At 49.3% G+C, this 20944-nt stretch overlaps 2 protein-coding genes across 2 annotated transcripts in view; one reads left to right on the top strand and one right to left on the bottom strand.

The window, feature by feature from the left end:
• Positions 1–771: 771 nt before the first annotated feature.
• PSMC6 (proteasome 26S subunit, ATPase 6) lies at positions 772–11625 on the bottom strand. The gene is made up of 14 exons (XM_015865936.2): positions 11376–11625; positions 10773–10852; positions 10367–10406; positions 10128–10180; positions 6967–7034; positions 6430–6544; positions 4926–5013; positions 4745–4806; positions 4526–4649; positions 4134–4195; positions 3017–3137; positions 2855–2935; positions 1518–1589; positions 772–1226 (listed from the first exon to the last, which is right to left on the bottom strand). The coding sequence occupies exons 1-14, from the start codon at positions 11500–11502 to the stop codon at positions 1108–1110; spliced, it is 1212 nt and encodes a 403-aa protein (XP_015721422.1). The 5' UTR covers positions 11503–11625; the 3' UTR covers positions 772–1107.
• Positions 11626–11700: 75 nt separating this feature from the next.
• ERO1A (endoplasmic reticulum oxidoreductase 1 alpha) overlaps positions 11701–20944 on the top strand; it is a 14493-nt gene continuing 5249 nt past the window's right edge. Inside the window, exons 1-9 of the mRNA XM_032445100.1 lie at positions 11701–11926; positions 15739–15858; positions 16831–16914; positions 18019–18057; positions 18355–18431; positions 18519–18592; positions 19015–19135; positions 19847–19884; positions 20414–20682. Of these exons, the coding sequence (XP_032300991.1) occupies positions 11819–11926; positions 15739–15858; positions 16831–16914; positions 18019–18057; positions 18355–18431; positions 18519–18592; positions 19015–19135; positions 19847–19884; positions 20414–20682 (930 nt within the window). The 5' untranslated portion in view covers positions 11701–11818. The remainder of the gene's footprint in view (positions 11927–15738; positions 15859–16830; positions 16915–18018; positions 18058–18354; positions 18432–18518; positions 18593–19014; positions 19136–19846; positions 19885–20413; positions 20683–20944) is intronic.

Genomic DNA, 20944 nt, shown 5'->3' with positions numbered 1-20944 from the left:
CACCACGAGCGGAACCGGCACCGCGGGACCATCCGGCTGCGGCGGCGGCAGCGCCCGCTGGGACGTGGGACCGCATCGAACCTCGTGTCCGACCGCGACAGCTGCAGGACAGCACGGCCTGGACCGCAATTCCTGCCTGTACCGCAATTCCTGCCTGTACCGCAATTCCTGCCTGTACTAAACCTTCCTGCCGCTCACAGCGATGGGGACAAAACGCTGCCAGGATTCGCTGCTCGGCGCTGCTTTGCGGTAAACCAAGGGTTAATGTGACGTGCTCGGCTGGCAGACGAGCGTGCCTCAGTAATCCAATTAGAGCAAGGAGAAGTAGCCAGAAGTAGCCTGGTACGATGCTGCTCCACTCCAACCCTGCACCACTGTGCTGTGCAGCCATCCACACATCCCGCTCTGAGATGAGAACGAGATAATACAGTGATAGATGGCCTTAAGGAACAGAACATCATGGGCAAGGTTTTATTGGTTTGAATGGTTACCCAAACAGCTGCAGAACATCCAGTGAGCACCAAGGCAGCCTCACACAAGGCCAGACTGCAGCACTGTCACAGAGACAGCAAGGACAGCACTGGAACAGGTTGCCCAAGGAGGCTGTGGGTGCCCCATCCCTGCAGGCATTCAAGGCCAGGCTGGATGTGGCTCTGGGCAGCCTGGGCTGCTGGTTGGTGACCCTGCACACAGCAGGGGGTTGGAGCTGGATGAGCACTGTGGGCCTTTGCAGCCCAGGCCATGCTGTGGTTCTAGGAAAGCACACTGGGATAAGCTGATTTAAACAAGTTTTATTCCGTTGTTTGATGAAATTTACTGATATATATTAAAAAATAAACCAAGAAATGAACTTGAAGTCTGCTTACCCACTGAGGCCGCTTATAAACCCACACTGCAAAGACAATGAGACACCTCCACACCCACCAGCAGTGAGTTCTGTATCCCAGGACTGCACAGAGCACATCCCTGCAGCCCCACATTGCAACTGGCATTACCCAATGACTACACGTTATACAAACACCCATGAGGAGAACCAACAGGTACATTGTTTCTGTTTTATAGGTGAGCCCAGCACGCCCCGTGATCCATCACACACCGCCCGGCTCATTACACGGGTTTGTAGTCAAGCTTGGATTCCAGCTTCTTGGAATCGGCCACTTTTCTAACAGCCTTCATGAAGTCCTCCTGAACGACAAAGTCGTGGTCGGCACGGATGGCAAACATACCTGTGGGAATAACTGGGCAGTAAGATGGGGCTCCTTGAGAACACGGGGCTCAAATGAAAGCATCAGGGGTCTGTCTCACACCCTCAGCACAAGCTTGTACACCTATCTTTGATATCATATAATAAACCCTCTGGGAAGAAGATGGAGCCAGCCCTCAGGAAGGGGATACACAAAGCAAGTGCCAGCAGAGCACTCCCAGCCCCCTGGTTTTAATGCACTCACAGCAGCGATTGGGGAACAGTTTGAGTGAGCAGCATCCACCAACCGAGCCCATCAAAATTAAGAGAGTACCTGCTTCAGTACAGACGTTTCTTAAGTCTGCTCCATTAAAGCCGTCAGAAAGCTTCACAATCGCTTCATAATCTATGCACAAAACACAGATGTCAGTCAGAAGGACATTCACATTTCTCCATGTGGATGTGGCTGAAATGCATGTCCAGCTAACAATGGAACAGAATGGGTATGAAGGCACCCTGGGATACAAGGCCTGATATTTTAAGCACACATTTACCAAGAGCAGCAGCTCTGGTTATGGTTTCTGTAACAGGTTTTCAAAATGCCGCCTGTCGAGCCTTCAGTGCTGCACACTGAAAGTCATTCTCTAATCAGGTCTTTATCACAGGCTTTCAGTGCCATGCACACCCCATTCTGCTGATGAGATCATCCTGGACTTCGTTCCAGGAAGTCACTGCAGAGCACCACTGCCCTCACACATCTCATTCAAAGTTTAGCTAGTAACTCATTTACACCTCACTATGCCCAATGCTATCAAGGAATGATCCCACCCTGCTGCACTTCTAGTCTCCAAAGATACAGAGAACCAGGCCTGGAGTATATTACCCCAGGTTCATGATTGGAGCATCTTTTCTATCTCAGCCTACAGCCTGATGCACATTTATGCCAACAGTGCTGCTAAGAAAGGCAGCCCTCATCCCTCTCACCCTCCCCCAACTCATCCCCGCTCCTGAGCCACCCTCTATTGAGCTGCAGCTGTTTATGCAGCCAGATGGTGAACGAGATCAGTTCCACTATCCAGATCATGCTGCCTGGCTGATGAATAGTTTGTGTCAGCAATGAGGCGGGGGCGGAGCGGGGGTGGCACGGGGCTGCAAATAAGCAGGCAAGGTCTGCAGAGCCTCGCTGAAATAAAAGGCAGCCAACATTGTTTTCGAGTCAGATCACAGCTGCAGCTTACTTGAGGAAGGCTGTGAAGCTCAGCTGTGAGAATACAGGCTGGTCAGCATAGAGCAACCCAGCCAGCAGGTGAACCTCCCCACGTTTATGACAGTTCTCCCCCATGCTCTAGAGAAACCTCTATACCAGCAGCCAAAGACAAGCTCGGTTTCAGGTCATGTCATCTCTAAACTCCAAAGTTCAGGTTCTCTGACTTTTAAAGCTGCTGATTCTCAGACCTCTGCAACAGGGTATGTGTGTATGTGTGTGTGTGTGTGTGTGGGGAGGGGGGTTCATTATGTTTTTTTTTTTGGCTAAGGAAAACGCTGCTTGTTTGCATAACAGGAAACATGATGAGAATCATGTCAGCTTTCTGGTTTACAGCCATGCTCTTCCCATTTTTACAAGCTGAAGTAGGCTATCCAGGCAGGGCATCAATAATTACACACACTTACCTATCTCCCCATGTTTAGTGATAGGACCTGCATGAATCTTCAGAATATCTAATCTGGCTTGTTCATTTGGCAGATCGATATCTGGGGAGAATCACAGCGTTAATAAAGGCAGCAAGGCATAATTCACACACAGCAAACATCCCTTCGGCCGCTGTAACTCACGGATCTTTCTATCCAGCCTTCCAGGCCGCAGGAGTGCAGGGTCCAGCGTGTCTGGTCTGTTAGTAGCCATGATCATCTTAACTCTGTGCAGAGTATCAAATCCATCCATCTGATTCAACAGCTAGAAAACAGAAGTTTGTATTTCAATAAGCCCTTCTGTCTTGATCTACTGCACTGAACTCCTGCATACAAACTTGCTCTGAGTTATTAAAAGTGGTACAGACAAACCAGAAAGACTCTACAAGCCTTCCAAGACAAGGCCACAGCTCCCTGCATACTCTGTAAGGAATAAAGAAGAGCTTAAGAGACGCTGCAAATGCTTTGTCCAGAGAAAAAGATATGGAACAAAGCAGAGCTCCAATGTAAAAGACTTGGCTACAACAACACGGCTGTGGAAACAGAGGAAGCACCGAAGGACCCAGTGGTTGGCTGACACACTTCAAGTGCAATGCACTAAATCCAGGACATTCAAATGAGATTTGGAGAACAGCCTCTAGAATACTAATCAACATATAAAGGCTTCTCATTGTGGAGATCCAAAGTACTTGTTCTTTGATCGCAGTGATTTAATTCTCTGTGTAAGGCTGATACATTCTTTTGCACTGGACAAACTGTTTGCAAACATGGGCCAACCAAGTTCCTTGCTAGCTCCAGAACTCTCAATTGTCACTGGTTTTAGGGATTCTCTTCACACTGCCAGGTTTACCAGAGCACTGAGTATAGGAACAAAGAACTAACACTACTCTTATGTTTGATAACTTAACTGTAAAAGTGATAAAATTCTATCAAGTAAGCAGCCTTGGGATTAAAAGATACAAGCCCTCCTTTTCCTCTTGAAAGAAGATAAGGCCCCTAGTCAAGAATGATGCAGTACACAAAGCCAAGCCACAGTAAGGAGAGAAAACTTCCCTCAACAATTTCAGCAACTGAAACAGTTCTTTCAGTTAACCTCCAGGTCAGAGTCACAGCTGAGTTATCAGGACATGCAGCTGCCTGATCAATTCAGCTTAAGACATTAACTCAGTAAGCATCCTACCCAGCCAGATCACAGTGCAGCAATTCACAGCTGTCTTATTTAACACTCGCTATAAGAAATGGAACCAGTTTGGGCACTCACCTCCATCAGAGTCCTCTGAATTTCTCTGTCAGCTGAGGTTCCTTCAGAGAAACGGCGGCCACCTGCAGCACACCAAACTCAAATCATTACTTTTGCCTCCACGTAATGTTATGTAAAACAATTACATATCCCTCTTAATGAGACAGAGATTGGGGAAGAATTGCTTAAACACCTCATACTTCTTGGTATAGTCAGAAAAAATCAAAGCCATGTGTAAATAGCTCTGGTTCTAAGCTAGCTGTAATAGCTCCAGGTGGAAGGACCTCTTTGTCATGTTACATTTCTTCTCAAAACACAGCACACACACATTTACTCACAAGAGAGACAGCAGCTTGGTAACTGTGCTCAACATTAAACGAAAATCCAGCCTTGGTCCAGGCCGTGAGCCTTACCGATAGCATCGATCTCATCCATGAAAATGATACATGGCTGATGATCTCTGGCATAATTGAACATCTCTCTGATCAGTCGAGCACTCTCACCAATGTACTTGTCCACTATGGAGCTTGACACCACCTATTGGAAGACGTAAGGCACGAGTGAAAAGAGAGTACAGCAAACAGATTAAGCACACCTACATGCACGTGTGTGAAGAAGTAAGGTTACACTACCTTCAGGAAGTTGCAGTCAAGCTGGCTGGCAACAGCTCTGGCCAAAAGTGTTTTCCCTGTACCTGGCCAGAGACAAGAGACATGGCATTTAACTCATCAAGTCTAAGTGTCACCTGTAAGCCTTGCCCCACCGCAGTGAGCAGGAACAAGGGGAAAGATCTGTTGGTAGCCAATTACTCACCAGGGGGGCCATAGAGCAGGCAGCCTTTTGGAGGTATAATTCCCACACGCTGAAACAATTCTGGGTTTGTAAGTGGCAATTCTATTACCTGTGAAGACACAAATAAATCAATCAGAATCACAAAATTACCTGGGTTGGAAGGGACTTCAGGATCCAACCCCAAACTGCAGGCAGGGCCACCAACCTCCACATTGAATACCAGCCCAGGCTGCCCAGGGCCCCATCCAACTTGGCCCTGTCCATCCCTGGAGGTGTTCGAGGCATCCACAGCCTCTCTGGGCAGCTGTTCCAGCACCTCACCACTCTCACAGTACAGAACTTCCCCCTGACATCCAACCTAAATCCTCCCTCTTCCAACTTCAATCCATTTCCCCTTGTCCTGCTGTTATCTGCCTTCTCAAAGAGTTGTCTCCCCTCCTGTCTGTAGGCTCCCTTTAGGTCCTGGCAGGCTGCACTGAGGTCACCCCGCAGCCTTCTCTTCTCCATGCTGAACAAGCCCAGCTCCCTCAGCCTGTTTTTGTAGGGGATGTGCTGCAGCCTCTGAGCATCTCTGTGGCCTCCTCTGGACCCCCTCCAACAGCTCCCTGTCTTTCTTTTACTGAGGGCTCCAGACTTGGACAAAATCATGTCCAGGCCTGGGGTGACTGTGTCAGTTTTAAAACAGAGAAGTAGCCTCAGGAGGACAATGGGCACTTGCCAGCCTGTTTTCCAGATACCTGCATTTTTAGCTCTCTGCACAGCACATTTTGGATGAGAAATCATTTGACAGGATGTGTAATTGACCTAGTTGATCAATCCACAATCCCTCCCCCATTGGTCAGACTTCAATTCTGCAATCGCTTGTTTCTCTTAATGCTTGTTGTTGGAACCACACTTTGCCACTCATAAAAGCGAGAGCAATTCCAGCAGTTCATGTGTAAAATTAGTGTGTTGGCTGCCAATCCTAACTATGCCCTCACTACTCCCTTAACCACAATGGTTATGCATCCTTCAAACTCCCTTTAAAAGACTTTCTTAATTTCAATCCAAGCCTGTGTAACTAGAGATGTGTTATAAACAGTTTGAGAACTGGTCAGGGTTGCTCAGAATAACCCTTCCGTGCTGCTGTGAGGTGTACACAGCACATAGCCCCTGTTAAAGTCAGCTGGCTCACAACAACACGAGTCTTCCAGCTCCCACATCACTGGGCAGCCCTGCACAGCCTGCAATGCTGATGCCCAAACTAAGAGGATTACTTCACTATGAATGCACCAGCATCCTGGAATCACACTGCTGTTCACAGTTACAAAGCTGAAAAACATTTAAACACCTCAGAAGTTATCTTCTAACACAGGGGGGAAAGCATGGTGCAGGTTAATGGAACATCTAAAGCACTCAGTTGATAGGGTCCTCTAGCAGCCTGTCTCACTGTAGCTTATTACACACATAAATATAACATTTTTGCACTGAAAAACTTGGCTCAGAACACACCCCGCTTTTTTTAGCATGGTTCACATCAGAATACCTCTCTCAGCTCTCTGATTTGCTCTGACAAGCCTCCAATCTCAGAGTATGAAACATCCCCTGGATCTTCATGAGACATGTTATAAACCAGGGGATCCACTTCTCTTGGCAAGTATCTGCGGTAAAACACACAGGAGCAGGTGTTTATACAGTTATTACAATAAATCCAAGGGCAAGAATTACTTCTTCTCCTTGCTTCACCTTCAAAACAAAACAAGTTATTTGCTGGGGGAAAAAAACCCAAACGGATCAAACCCCAAAACCTAGCAAACTTTTAACAAGCTTTAAAGCAAACAGCAACAAAAGTGCTGAAGAGGCTGAGTTGGAACTGAGTCTTTTTCGCCCTAGAAGACCAGGCAACTCCTTTCTCAACAAACACACAAGACTTCCCTAAAAGCACCCATCATTCAGCACTGCTTTACTGAAAACTTTCACAAAATATGATAGAACTGATGACTCAGATTTCTGCATCATCTGTTCACATAGGTATTCTTCCCTTTTACATAAGCAGTGTAACAGCCACAGAGCAGGAGCTTACCTCATAATGGTCAGAGTGGTCATATCCAGAGCAACCCTTGTCCCTGGTTTCAGCTTACTTTTGTCAAGCTGGTAACAAAGAAGATACTTCTGTTAGAACCACACACCAGAACAATGTTTGGTTTTAGCCACGATGTTTATTGTGCTCAATAAAACAAGAAGAAACAAGGCTGCTACGCTCCATGCCAAGCAGCTGCTCTAGTAAACACCACTTGTGGCTCAGCACCATTTTTGGGAATGGTGAAGCTGTGGAAAAGCAGGCCAGCTATTTCACAGGCACCCACAAGTGAGCCAGGAGCTGCTCCAGACCAACAGTCCTGCAAGCTGCCACAAATGGATGCCAGTAAAGCTACAGCAGGAAGAATTTTCTGATATTGAAAGAGATCTTGAGCAGCAGGTCACTAACTTACTTACTTCCACTGCTTGTGAAAATAACAACTCTTCTCCGGACCACAATTCATATTCATATGTACATCTAATTTGTTTCAAACTGCTGTCAATCTGAAAGGATTAGCGAGGTCTAATCCTCCCCTCTGCTCAACACAGGACAGAACCAGCTGCTGCAATACAAGCAAGCAGCCCCTCAAGCATGCAAGGAACAGCCTGTTCACTGGAGACTGAACTTGTCACCGATCTACTCAATGGCTTCCTCATTTCTGAACTGCCAGAAAGGGAGCACAGATGTTCCTGGCCTGTTTTCTCCAAGCCTTTGTTCATCTTTACATACACAATTATACCTCTTCTTCAAAGTCAGCTGCTCCAGTCGTTGCTGTTTCCCTGCTATCACTCACACCTCAGATGCCCTACCCAACTGCCTGTTCCACATGTAAGAGTTTAAATAAAGCCTGCTATCAGCAGCCCTGTCCCAGCACTCTGTAGTATCCCCTGCTAATTTCTGCTGGGATTAAAACCACTCACGTGCATTTCTCACCCTGTTTCTGGGCAATCTCATCCAGGACAGCAGTCTCATTCCCCCCCTTGAAGGGGATCACCTTGTTGCTGTTTTCATCCCTTTGTTTTTAAAGAGGTGCTCAATCTACGTTTGAGGAATATAAAACCTATTCACTCTGAGCTTTACCAACAGGTCACCTGAACAATGGGGATTTCTACAGCCGTTTACAAGCTTCCCAGCTCCCTTGCAGGGAGATTTAGGTCTCATGCCCACATGGGCTACCCTGGTAGCTTTAGGATCAAGCTGTCACTCCTCCCTGAGTGGAGTCACTGATAAGACCTCTCTTCAGCTGCCTAACCATAAGAAATAAGTAGGAGCTTGAAATCATATCAGATTCCACACTGCCCAATAGATTTAAGTTATTCTGCAGGGAGAAGAGAAAAAGAAACCACTTGACCTTGAATCCCCTCTAAAGCACACTTCAGATAGGGAAGTAATACTGTTTTCATTTACACCCTATGGCTCTCCTTCCTCAGCAGCACAGCCCAGCCATGAGGGCCTGGATCAAAAGCTATTCCTTAAAGCTCCCTGAAAGTTTTCAAAATGCCAAAACATCAAGGCACCTCTCACAGTCTTTTTTGGTCTCTCCTACCAAATCAAAGATCTTTTAAGATCAAAGAGTGCTTTTTGCACAAGAATAAACTGCTAAGTACGCACTGCAAGGTCAGACTCATCCAGCTACAGCCTAATCCTGAGCATGTCTCTCTGCTGCAACAAAGGACCTCCAGACTAAGACATCAAACCCACCTCGTGTCTCAGTGGAATTAAGGAGACTTGTCTCAGAAGAATATTTAGTTCATTCCAACAATAGGCTGCCCAGTCTGTCACTTCTTGGTCACCTCAACTCCTCCTACAGTCCATTACATATGAATCATCTAAACGGTTGGTTCAGTCATACATTCAGCTTCTATGATGAGGCTTCAGTTCATGAGAAGAAACAAAACATTTTTCTGAGACATAAGTATCCTTAATTCAGAGAGAATCCGAGCACTGTGAGACCTCTGCAAACATTTTCTTTCAGCAGAACGATCTGCAGGATCAGTTTTCCTTCCAAAAGGTTACTTCCATTATAGAAGGGAATGTGCTACAACCATGAGGTGTTAAAGCACAGCTGCAGTTCCTTCTCCCTACAGCACACAAAACAGTTCAAGATGAACAGAGAGGTCACAGCTACTAAGAAGTACTTGCATTTATTTAATGCATTAAAACAACTATGTAAAATCTGCTGCCTCCTCAGGATTGGTGATCCTCCCTCACTGTCATAATTCTATCCAGAGGATACCTTACAGTCTCATATTTTTCATACATGTGCTTCTTTGTTCCTATGCGTGAAACTCAGGGATGAGCCAAACAAAATGGGACTGAAGATTCACTCTCACTCCCCAGAATGACTCTGTGTTGACAAATAGTTTCTCTGAGTTCTGTGGTTCCTCAGTAATATGAGGCTTCATAAACAACTCATGATCTGTAGTGTCTAATTACTGTAAATGAGTGGCATTCATTGTTCAATTCACCAACCAGCAGCTCTGCAACACATCACTTACACTTTTGTACCCTTCTGTACAAAACCAGATAGTAAAAAGCACCTCTAAGCCGGTTCTGGCTGTATCAGAGGATGGGTTGTTTTGTAAGTAAGGTTCCACATTACTATGGCAGCTTTTATGGTGTACTTATGAAGTGCTGTTGTCCTGCAAACTAGAAGCACCAAGATGCTTTAAATTATTAAAGGCAAAGCTTTCAAAGTGTTCACTGGGTGCTGCCTACTGTAATTACTTATTGAAATGGAGCACAAAAAGTATTAGAAAAAGATATAAGTACATAGTTACAGAGCACTAGATCTAAAGCTCAGCAGAGGACCATTACTGTCATACGCTGTGTTTGCAGCATGGAAAGGCAGATTCTTCACAGCTTGAAGGTATGATCATTTCTTTTCAGAGTTTAAGATCCAGCAGAAATACTGAGCTTCAAATAAGTGAAAGGGATAAATACATGCAAAGCTCCAGGAGCACTTAGAATTACTTTATCTTTACTAAGAAGATATGTTATTGCCAGACAGAAAGGCAGAGAGCAAGCAAACACCTGTATAAAACAGGCACATACAGCTTAAAGAAGAAAATGCTTTATGCTGTTCAGAACTCAGCCTATGAAAAGCCATGTTAATAATCAAGACCAAAGCAACCTCCTTCTGAATAGTCATATAAATCAGGTACCTGACGGCGACAGCCAACCACGTATCTTGGTCCATTCGTAGCCTTCACGATGACTAAAGAAAAAACATCACAGAAAACAATAAGTTAATTTGATTCACAGCCCCAAATCACACCTCTGGACTATCCAGGATATCTTGTTTTCCTGCCAATACTCAGCTCGTTGAAGCTCTGATTCTTTTAGATGAACTTCAACTGCAAAAGCTTATTTACAGAACCTCAGAGCAGGTCGGTGTACTTACATTTCTCTTCTGTGAGCTGTTTAAGCACCTCACCAACGATCTGCAAAGGAACAAACACAGTATCAGCCTACAGATTAACTAACCCTTGCCAAAGGTCATTTAAAGCAAGCTTTAAGTATGCTCTAAAGATGGCTTTGAAATTCATTCTCCTGCTTTAAGTTTCACTTAGATCTTTAAGTTCTTTTAACAATTTCTATTAGCCAGGACAACCAAAGAAAACCTGATGTGCATGGTATGACAGCTCCTGGTGGTAAGGTCCTCCCCCTCCTGTTTGCTGCACTATTCCCTCTTACTTTTGCTTTGTAATCAAATGAACTAAACAACTGCTGGGCAAGTTGCTCCAGCTACTTCCAGGCAAGCTCAGCAGCCACAGCCATAAGCTGTTATGACTTTGCCTCTTACATACCTGCCCAACGCTCTGCAAGGCCTTGAGATCATTTTCTGACTTCTCATATTGCTTGGTGAGCTCCTTCAGCTGCTCCCTTACTGGACAAAGAAAGAGAAACACAGGTTTTGGTAACTTCCAGACACGCAGGAAAGCAGCAGGTGGAAGCCGTGCACACCTGCCAAGTCACCTTCCTGCTCAGCAACTACAGGATCTCAGAGTGAGTTTGTGACCAGAGCCACAGAAGGAGGGTTGAAAGGAACCTTAACTATCCCCCAGCTGGAGGGCAGGGACAGCTCCCCCAGCTCAGGCTGCCCAGGGCCCCATCATGAGCCGCGGGCAGCTCCAGTGCTGTGTCACCCACAGCCCCGCAGTGCTGTGAGCACACAACCCCTTCTCTCTCTCTCTCTCTCTCTCTCTCTCTCCCTCGCCCATTCCCGTCCTCCCGTTCCCATCTCTCTGCCCTCATTCCCAGCCCCTCCCTCCCCCCTCACTGCGGCCGCTGCCTGCCGTGCCGGGCCGGGCCCATGACGAAGCGCTGGACGCGGCCCGACGCGGCGGCCCCACGGCTCGGCTCGGAGCCGTCAGACACCGCACGGCGTGTGTGCCGGGGCCGCCACTCACGCTCCTTGAGGCGCCCGTCGATCTCCTTGTGCTCCAGCAGCTTCTTGCGGTAATCCTGCAGCGCCTTGTCTCTCGGGTCCGCCATGATGAGCAGCCGCCGCTCATAGGGAATGCCGGGAAGGGCCATGGCCGCCTGGGGCCGCCCCGCGCCGCCGCCACGACCGCCCCTCCGGCACCAGCGGCGAGAGACAGCGCCCCCTGGAGGCACGGAGGGGCAGCGCAAGGCAGCGGGGCGGCTCTGTGAGGGGAGGGTCGCTCCGAAAGTAACGCCTCCTGTTTTCCACGGTTATGGCGGTGCGGGCAGCGCTGAGCGCCGTCACACCGACACCCGCAGCTGAGGGCGGCCCCATGCCGGGCTGCGGGCACTGCCGGCCGCACCCCCGGGCCGGAACGGGGCGGAGCGGAGCGGGGCGGCGCGGATCATTCCGGCGGCGGCGGCTGCGATGGCGGCGGGCGGAGCGATGCTGCGGGCGTTGGGATTCGCCGCCCTGCTGCTGCCTGCACTGCACCGCGGGGAGCAGGGATCGGCCGAGAGACGGTGCTTCTGCAAGGTGGGATGCGGGGCGTGGGGGGACAGACCCCGTTGTGTGGGGCAGCCCCCGTTGTGTGGGCAGCACTCGTTTATGTGGGGCACCAGTCGTTGTGTGGGCAGCACTCGTTGTGTGGGGCAGCCCCAGCCGGGTTTCCCTTCCAGCGGTCGCAGTGTTCCGTGCCGGGCCGTGCGTTGCCGCTCGCTTCACTTCGCACTGCCGGACACATCGCTCCGTGGTCACTCTCCTTCCAGGAAGCGGCTGCGTTACACTCAGTGCTGGAACGTGAATCACAAGTCGGGAGTGGGGAAAGAAAACGCGCAGCCGAGCGCTTGGCTGTGCCTTTACCTTGTGGGCGGCTCGCGATGGAAGCGGCAGCTAAAAGCCGTGCTGATAGGGGCTGATACGGGCTGATAGGGGCTGCCCGGTGCGCTGGGCAATGCTTTATCGCTGTGCATTCCCTGCTGAGGTTTTGCCTCGTCAGGCTGAGTCAGGAGCGCTGTGATACGAGCAGCCCTCGCTGCTCAAAGCGCTGCTGTTGTGGGTCACCAACCAGCAGCCCAGGCTGCCCAGAGCCACATCCAGCCTGGCCTTGAATGCCTGCAGGGATGGGGCATCCACAGCCTCCTTGGGCAACCTGTTCCAGTGCGTCACCACCCTCTGCATGAAGCTGGAGCTGCTGATTGTCTTCTAGGAGCTGCTTGGAGGTGATACAAACCCACTGTAGTATTCCTGTGCTCTGTTCTAGCTGTAGGTGGGAGGTGCAGAAAGGAGTCTGCCCTCTTTCCTGCCTAGCTGTGCAATAAGTGGTGGTGTATGGGTCAGGAGAAAAGAAAGCCCTAAATCCACTGCCCAGGAGCACTGTGTGATGCTGAGTGAACTGGGAAGACATGAAGCTCACTGGTGCAGCCTGGGATGGAGACAAAGGAGAATGAAGCAAAGGCCAAACCTAAGGATGATGCCGAGTCCACGCATGGTGATGCTCCAACCCATGGTACGCACCCATGGAGGATGCATCAGTGCTGTGGCATTGCATAGAGCCAGCACAGCAGCTCCCTGGCTGCTTGCTCAGCAGCTGGAGCCATTGGGGTGTGCGTCTGTCCCGGCGGCTCCGTTGCATCTCTCTGTGCTGTGCAGGCCCTGCCCTGCCTGTCCCATGCCATGTTGGGCTCCCGCACCCCGCCTGGGTGGAGCAGAACCCATCGCTGCTGCTGAGCTCAGTGATTCAGGTGCCAGGAAGCACATGGCACACGTGTGGGACCTGCTGATGTTGTGCTTCATCTGAAAGAACCACTTGAATTCTTGCAGGCTGAAGACACGGTGTTTTGGGAGGAAGGAAGGGGTGTGAAGGCATCACCCCCTCAGGAAGGTGCTTATAGTGCTTCACCCTGAGCTCTTTACAGGGTGACATTGTGCTGGCTTGGTTCTGGCTTCGTTTGGTTGCTCAACCTTGGAAGTTCAGGCCTGGTACAAAAGTTACACAGAATCACAGAATGGGTTGGGTTGGAAGGGACCTTCAAGGCCATTCAACCCTACCCCTGCCTTGGGCTGGGTGCCCCCAGGGCCCATCCAGGCCTAGGGACCTCCAGCCATGGGGCAGCACAGCTCCGAGCAGTGCCAGCTGAAGGTTCTACAGGTGTTTTGGAGGCCATTTCTAGAGCAACTGAGGCATGGCCCAGCCTTGCTCAGGGGCTGCCAGGCTTCCAGGAAACGCAGACTAATGAATGCTTTGGGGTTTGCTATTTTCATCGATGAGCCTTCGTTAATTTTGCAACAGCTTCACGTTGGGTAACTGGACTGGCAGATCGGTGCTGTTTGTTTTGTTAGATGGAGCTGGGTTAGGCCAGTGGAAATGTTCATTGCTGTGCTGCTCATCTGAGTTTTCACGACTTTGCAAAACGTGTGGCAGTGCAGAGTGGTGAGGGGCTGGGCCAAGGTGTGAGTGCAAGAAACAGGAGCAGCCTCCAAGTCATGGTGACATAGCACTGATGATGTGTTGGGGTGGCAAAGGGCGCTGCAGCTCACTGCATTTCCCTTCACACCCACGTAAATCAGCGTGGCTCAGTCTAAAGTATCAGTGTCTTCAATGAAAGGCTTTGCTTCCTCAGCCCTGTGTCCCACCCTGGGCTTGAACATAGGTTCCTTCTGCCCAAGGGGAACCCACACGTTCCTTTAAGGCGCCGTGTGTCCAACCCAGGCTGTTATTTCTTCCCCTCTCCTTTCTGTGAGCACTCATTGCCTTCCTTCTTGGAAGGCTGGCACGGAGCAATGCTGCTGCAGGGTGATGGCTGTGCTTCAGGGCAGACTGATGTGTGCCTCTGAGTGCCCCGGGGGCTCTCCGGATATGCATCAGGCTTTGCATTTCAGCTCCTCATGTGGCTCTTCCTCTTTTCCCCACGCACACTAATTGATCCTGCCCTAATTACAAAGGGCACTCTTCCTTCGAGGCTTTCCCTTGGGGCTTGAAGTGTTGTGGCCTATGTGGGGGCAATGCTGCTTGGTGCTGGCTGCTGCCAGCGCCTGCTGAGCTTCTGGGACAGAGGCAGCGAGGGAATTTCTCACTGTGAACATCCTACATTCGCTTCATAAATCAGCAGTACCCATTTGAAATGACCACCTTGACGTTAAACCCCTGCACTGATCGAGTGCTGGTGGACGGCAGCTGCCAAGTGTTGTATTGCTGCTTTAGCATGCAGGAAAATCCCAATTGAGAGAGAATGAGTGCTATGTTTGCTTTGTGGGCACAGTGATTTCCCCAAGTGATTTCCCCAAGTGCTCATGGTGGGGCTGGGAAGCAGCAGACCTCCTCCTGCTTGTATCTTCTCACCCAGGCAGTAAGCTACGTGTCACAAAGCCATAGCTGAATGTGTGTTGCTTTGGTTCTTCCTGCAGGGCTTACACACAGCGTGAGCTGTTCAGGATGATGCAAGGAGCATTGGCTTCCTGCAGTGCATCTGCAACAGATGTTTCCTTGCCAAATGGCTGCCAGGGGCACAGGGAAAAGCTGCTGCAGTCACTGTGGTTCTGATCCAATCAAACAAATGGCTCCAGCACAGTCAGTTAACAGCAAGGACTTCAGTTAATGCTGTAACCTTTGGTGGCATTATTGCTGCTTAATTAGACCCTTATGCAGATGGCAGCTCTTTGCTGTGTGCCATGCTGCCCGGAGTGACATTTGGTGTCAAACAAGAGCCTGGGCTGCTGTGTCTGCTGGGTTTGGTCTTGATAAAAGCATCTGTGACCTGTCCAGCTGTATGTGTGTTATCTCTGCTCTCTGAAGGGATGTAAGTGTCTGCCTGATGCCTATTGCTCTGGCATCAGTAAGCTCTTAAGATACCTACGTGTGTTAGGGGAAAAATGTGTTTTATCCTAGAATCACAGCATGGCCTGGGTTGCAAAGGCCCACAGTGCTCATCCAGCTCCAACCCCCTGCTGTGTGCAGGGTCACCAACCAGCAGCCCAGGCTGCCCAGAGCCACATCCAGCCTGGCCTTGAATGCCTGCAGGGATGGGGCATCCACAGCCTCCTTGGGCAACCTGTTCCAGTGCGTCACCACCCTCTGGGGGAAAAACTTCCTCCTAAGATCCAACCTAAACCTCCCCTGTCTCAGTTTCAAACCATTTTCCCTTGTCCTATCAATAAAAGTTACTTGCCTTCATCAAGTCCAACTGCCAGCCCATCCCCGCTGTGCCCTCTAAGCCAGCACTGTTTCGTTGGGTCAGATTTAGGGCAGTGGCTGGTGGAAAAGTGGAAGAAAATCCTGAGTTGTGCTGTGTGTGCTGTGGAGCAGTGCTGACCAACTTGTTTGTGCTCCCAATGTTCTGTACCAACAGGTCACTGGCCATTTAGACGACTGCACTTGTGATGTAGAAACCATCGATGCCTTCAACAACTACAAGCTGTTTCCTAGGCTGAATCGACTCCTGGAAAGTGACTATTTTAGATACTACAAAGTAAGTATCCCATACAAGAAATAACATAAAAATTTCTCAGTAATTTGCTATGCTTTTCTTTTCTTTGTCCCTTGGAAGTTATTGCTGATCTCTTAAAATCAGATGCCCCCATTGCAGCCAGGCTGCACAGGATCCCATCCAGCCTGGCCTTGGATGCCTATAGAAGTGGAGCATCCTCAGCCTCTCTGTTAAAGGTGTTTTCTTACGCATTGTTCCCTTAGAGGAACTGAAGCAGTAGAACAGTTTGTTGAATTAGGGCTCAAAAGAGCTGATGATGGGGAATCCAAATTGCATAAGGAGGATACTCTTAATGCCTTCCTGACAAAGAGGAAAGCCTGGTTTAGTTGTCAGACAGTCAGATGAAGTGATTGCTGTTATGGCGAGCCATCACTGTTACATGACATCTACTGCTGTTCAGTGAGATTGTATCTGTGTGACTAACTGGGTTTGTTTGGGTGTGTTGGGTCCTGGCCAGAGCCCTACCTGCCAAGGCAAGTGCTGAACAGTGACTGCTTCCTGATCCAGCAGACAAAAAAAATCTATGTTCTTCCGTAAGAAGGGTTTAAGATGTTTTCAGCTTCTTTCCTTATGAGGAAAGGCTGAGGGAACTGGGATTTTTTAGCTTGGAGAAGAGAAGGCTCCAAGGAGACCTCATTGTGGCCTTGCAGTACTTGAAGGGAGTGTATAAACAGGAGGGGAACAGCTGTTTGTGAGGGTGGGCATTGACAGGACAAGGGGGAATGGTTTGAAACTGAGACAGGGGAGGTTGAGGTTGGATCTGAGGAGGAAGTTTTTCCCCCAGAGGGTGGTGACGCACTGGAACAGGTTGCCCAAGGAGGCTGTGGATGCCCCATCCCTGCAGCATTCAAGGCCAGCCTTACAGTGAGACAGTGGTGCAGGCTGTGATGTGATGTGGAAGGTTGGCTTGGCTGCGTGGAAGAAACATGTAACAGGATAATGTGTTGTTTTTAGGTAAACCTGAAGAAACCGTGTCCATTCTGGAATGACAACAGTCACTGTGGAATAAGAGACTGTGCTGTAAAACCCTGCCCATCTGTAAGTAGAGAATCACTCACTTCACTCTTTTCTCTATTTGGCCTTTGCGGCCCCAGAGTAAAAAGCAGGTAAATGCCTTCCTGTGCTGGCTGCTGAGCAGCTCTGCTGCGGCTTCAAAGGAGGCTTCCTTAGGCACAGTACAGCTGGGATCCCTAAAGAAAGGCTGAAATGTTCCATTCTGATATGTTAAAGAAAGGCTGGGCTTCTGACAGCCAGCCTTCCATGAATGGAAAAACTTGTCCTGGCCCCTCTTTTATTTGAGGCATTGGCAAAATGATTTTAGGGCTAAAAGTGCTGTGTACTGTGTTAATCGCCAACACGTTCACCCCGTTAGCCTGTGAGCTACACGGCAATTTGCTGTTTTGTCTGATGAATTCAGCCAAGCCCTTTCCAGCAGTCTCTATACATAAAACAGATCCCTCTGTTTCCCAGTACAAAAGCAGACACCTTTGCCCTTGCATCCTGGACAGAAGGGGTTTGTTCACTGAGCTGGAAGAAAACATGGTGACTGCAGGTGTCTGTCTGAAAAAAAGGGGGAGAGAGAGAGACAGAATGCAGTGGGGGTGTGTGTGTGTGAACATCACTCCTTATGTAAATTCAGATCTGTATATTTCATTTACCTCCATTCCCCTCTCCCTACCCTACCCTTCCAACAGCTCCTTCAATGGTGACTCCATGCAGCTGCTGTGGGAGGCTTCAGGTTGACAGAGATCAGGGCTGGGAGCTGCAATAGCTGCAAAGAGGCAGCTGGGCTTTTGCCAGCATCACCTGGAGGTGGGATGGCAGCCAGCAGCTCCTCTGAAGTCTGGGTCAGCATCTTCTACCTTGTGCTTGGTGGGCAGGGCACAGCCTGGTGGAGCACTGTGCAATGCTGCTGACTGCTGGGGAGGAGAGTCTTGTGAAAAATCAAAATAGAACACCAGGAATATTGCTTAACTTCAGTCTGTGGAGGAGCCGGTAATTAGAGATGGTGTAAGCTAAGCTGGGGGCTTTGGTTCCGTGTAAGCTCCAGGAGCTGCAGTTACCTTCCTAATCTTTTTCAGACATGTGACTGACAGGCTCTGTCAGCTCCACGTGTAGCACGTGCCCAACTTTGTCTTTCAGGATGAAGTCCCTGATGGAATCAGATCTGCAGGTTACAAGGTAGGTTTGTCTGCATGTGCAAAGTGGTGCTGCTTGTAGGACTGACTTTGAGTCACTGTAAGTGATAAAAGCCTTCTTGGAGGCTTCCCCGAGTCCAGGTAAAGCACTGTGTGTCACGGCCTGCCCTGCGTCCCTGCAGCAATCCCTGCAGCTGGGGATATTTGCAGACACTGATGAAAATATCAACTGGGCTGAACTGTAGAAGCATTTCTGATGCTTAAACTGTATGTGCAGTGAAGGCCAGATTATAACATCAGAAAACCCATGTTTTAATCTTTGCTTTGCTTCCCAATGCAGTATTCAGAGGAAGCCAACAGCCGCGCTGAAGAATGTGAAGAAGCCAACAGACTGGGGGCTGTGGATGAGTCGCTGAGGTATGACTTCTTCCCACAGCTCTTGCTTATCTTGAAGGAACCTCAGCATAAGTGCTCTGTCTGATGCTCTTTGGCCTTTCTTTGCAGCAAGGAAACCCAGCAGGCGATGCTGCAGTGGACGTGGCACGATGACTCTTCAGACAGCTTCTGTGAAGCTGATGGTACCGTGACCTGTTTGATCTGACAAAGTCTTAAGCAGTTCAAGCTCTCTGTGGAGCTTTGAGGCTGATGTGCATTATTGCAGCAGGCCTAAAGCATATATGTCATTTCTTCTCCCTCCCCATCCCCTACCCTCAGCGTTTTGAAAGTAATCAAGAGCTTCATTGCTGGTCGGGGTCTTGCAGAGCTCAGCAAGTTAGTGACTTGGCTGAGCACGCTCAGAGTTGGTTTTGCCATTTGCGGCCTTGCACTGTGATAGCTCAGAGTCCCAGAGAGCTGCTGCAGTGGGGCAGTGTGCAGCAAACACCGTGCACCTGCCTAATTGGAGGGTGGTTCAGTATGCACAGGGGTGTGTGGATTGGCTCTGGAAGATGTCATTGTCCTTTGGAAGCTGTTGTCACTGACCCAGCATTGTGTTGCACAGACATCCATTCTCCTGACGCAGAGTATGTGGATTTACTCCTGAATCCTGAGCGCTATACCGGCTACAGAGGACCAGATGCCTGGAAGATATGGAACAGTATTTATGAAGAAAACTGCTTCAAGTAGGTGCTTCAGGACGTGGGTGCCACAAACCTTTAGTCACTGTGAGCCATGACTTTTGTAGAGGGGCTGCACGTGCTACAACTGCTCCATTAATCCCCATCTTCCAGTCTTTGCTGCAGTGCTGGCACAGCGCAGGCTGTGGGAGCAGGGGATGAGCCATATGGCTGCCCCAGGCTGCTCCTCCTGCCACAGCTCTGCAGCACAAGGTTGCAGCAGCCAGCAGGGTGTGCATCTCAGGTGTGATGTGTTCCTCATCACGCAGCCCTGTTCTCCCTGGTCTCATACCAGGAGGTGAGCTCCGTCCCCAGTCTTTGCCTGTTGGATCTCTGCTGAGCTCTGCCCCTGGGGCTGTGCTGGTGGACGCTGATCCATAGTCTTGCCTGCTGTTACCTTTCCAGTGCTGTCCCTTTCCAGTGCTGTCCTCTCTGCACACTACAGCATCGTGTTGCACCAGGGCCATGCGATAATGTCCACAAGCACTCCTCGAGGCACTTGAATTTCCCCTAGCTGTTTTTTTTACAAAGAAGGAAGGAAAAAAGAGAAAACCTGATCTCCCTTTTCCCTTTTTCTCTTGGAGCAGGAGGACCTCTTAGATCTTCCTGGGCTGTTTGGCTACAGAAAAGTAATTTCTTCCACTGTTGTTTCTGCACCACAAGGAGACAGTCATGTATTTACTTATCTAAATGAATTGTTGTTTTTTTTCCTCTTAGGCCTCAGAATGTGAAAAGACCTTTGGCATCCGGTGGAGGTGAGTCATGTGTTCATCTTGCTGAGTGGTTTGGTAGCATATTGTTCAGGGCTACAACAGCAGCAAATACCGCGTGAGCTACTTCTGCTGAGTGAGAGCTGTTATAGGTCTTGAACGGGACGTGAGAACAGGGCCAGACCTGATGCCTGCCTTGATGCGAAAGGCTGGTGGGCTGCAGGAAGCAGAGATGGGGCCTCTGAGTATCTTGTCAGGGGTCATACAGGAGGCAGTTGCATTTCCTGTTTCCCAGTCTTTAACTGTGTAGTTTTACTTCCTCTGCAAATACGGCTCCTGCTGTGTGGGTCAGGTCATGTGGGAGCATCGCTCACCAGGTACTTTGCTGCTGCAGGTATTGAGATCATGTTTTATGTTTGGAAAATGTATGAACCTCCTTGGGAAGGCTCATCCTTTGTCAGAGCAGGTTAGCAGAGCAGTGTTCATGTTTGTGCCTTGGAGTTTAGCTTTGGTTGTGTGTAATTATCTCCTTTGTTTTTCTCTCCCCCCACCTCTCGTGCCTTTCTCTCATCAGGAGACGATGGAGGTGAGTGCTCCTGTTTCTACCCATGCCACAAACAGGTCTTTGTGTTAAAAACACAAGTACTGGGAGGCTTCAGGATTCATGGCGTAGCGGTGGTCAGTGTGAAACACTGCCTTGTGTCACTGTACACATATGTTCTGTTTCTTTCTAATAAAAATACCCCCTCCTCACACTTAGCAGTAAAGAAGAGCAATCTGTGGCCTTTGTTTCCCTGTAAGTCACAGCATCACGCAGTGCTTTTGCCCCCTGCCAGCTCTTGCTGAGGTGGGTGGGAAGGACCCATGCATTATGTCTGTCTGCCGCCACCACAGTGTCTTAACAGAGACATCAGGCAGGCAGAAGAGTGGGGAGGAAAGCTGTGTTAGCTCTCCTACCACCTCTATCCCTGCTTCTGCAAATGGAGAGAGCAGAATTGCTCTGGGTGTGGCCTCAAGGGAGGTGTCAGGTTTTTGGCCATGGGAGCAACAGAGGTGGGGGGGGTGTCATAGAATCACAGAACGGCCTGGGTTGCAAAGGCCCACA

This window comes from Coturnix japonica, chromosome 5 (assembly GCF_001577835.2).
Source record: "Coturnix japonica isolate 7356 chromosome 5, Coturnix japonica 2.1, whole genome shotgun sequence".
Lineage (NCBI taxonomy): Eukaryota > Metazoa > Chordata > Aves > Galliformes > Phasianidae > Coturnix > Coturnix japonica.
Note: the sequence above shows the minus strand (reverse complement) of the source record. Positions and strands in the feature narration are given on the sequence as shown.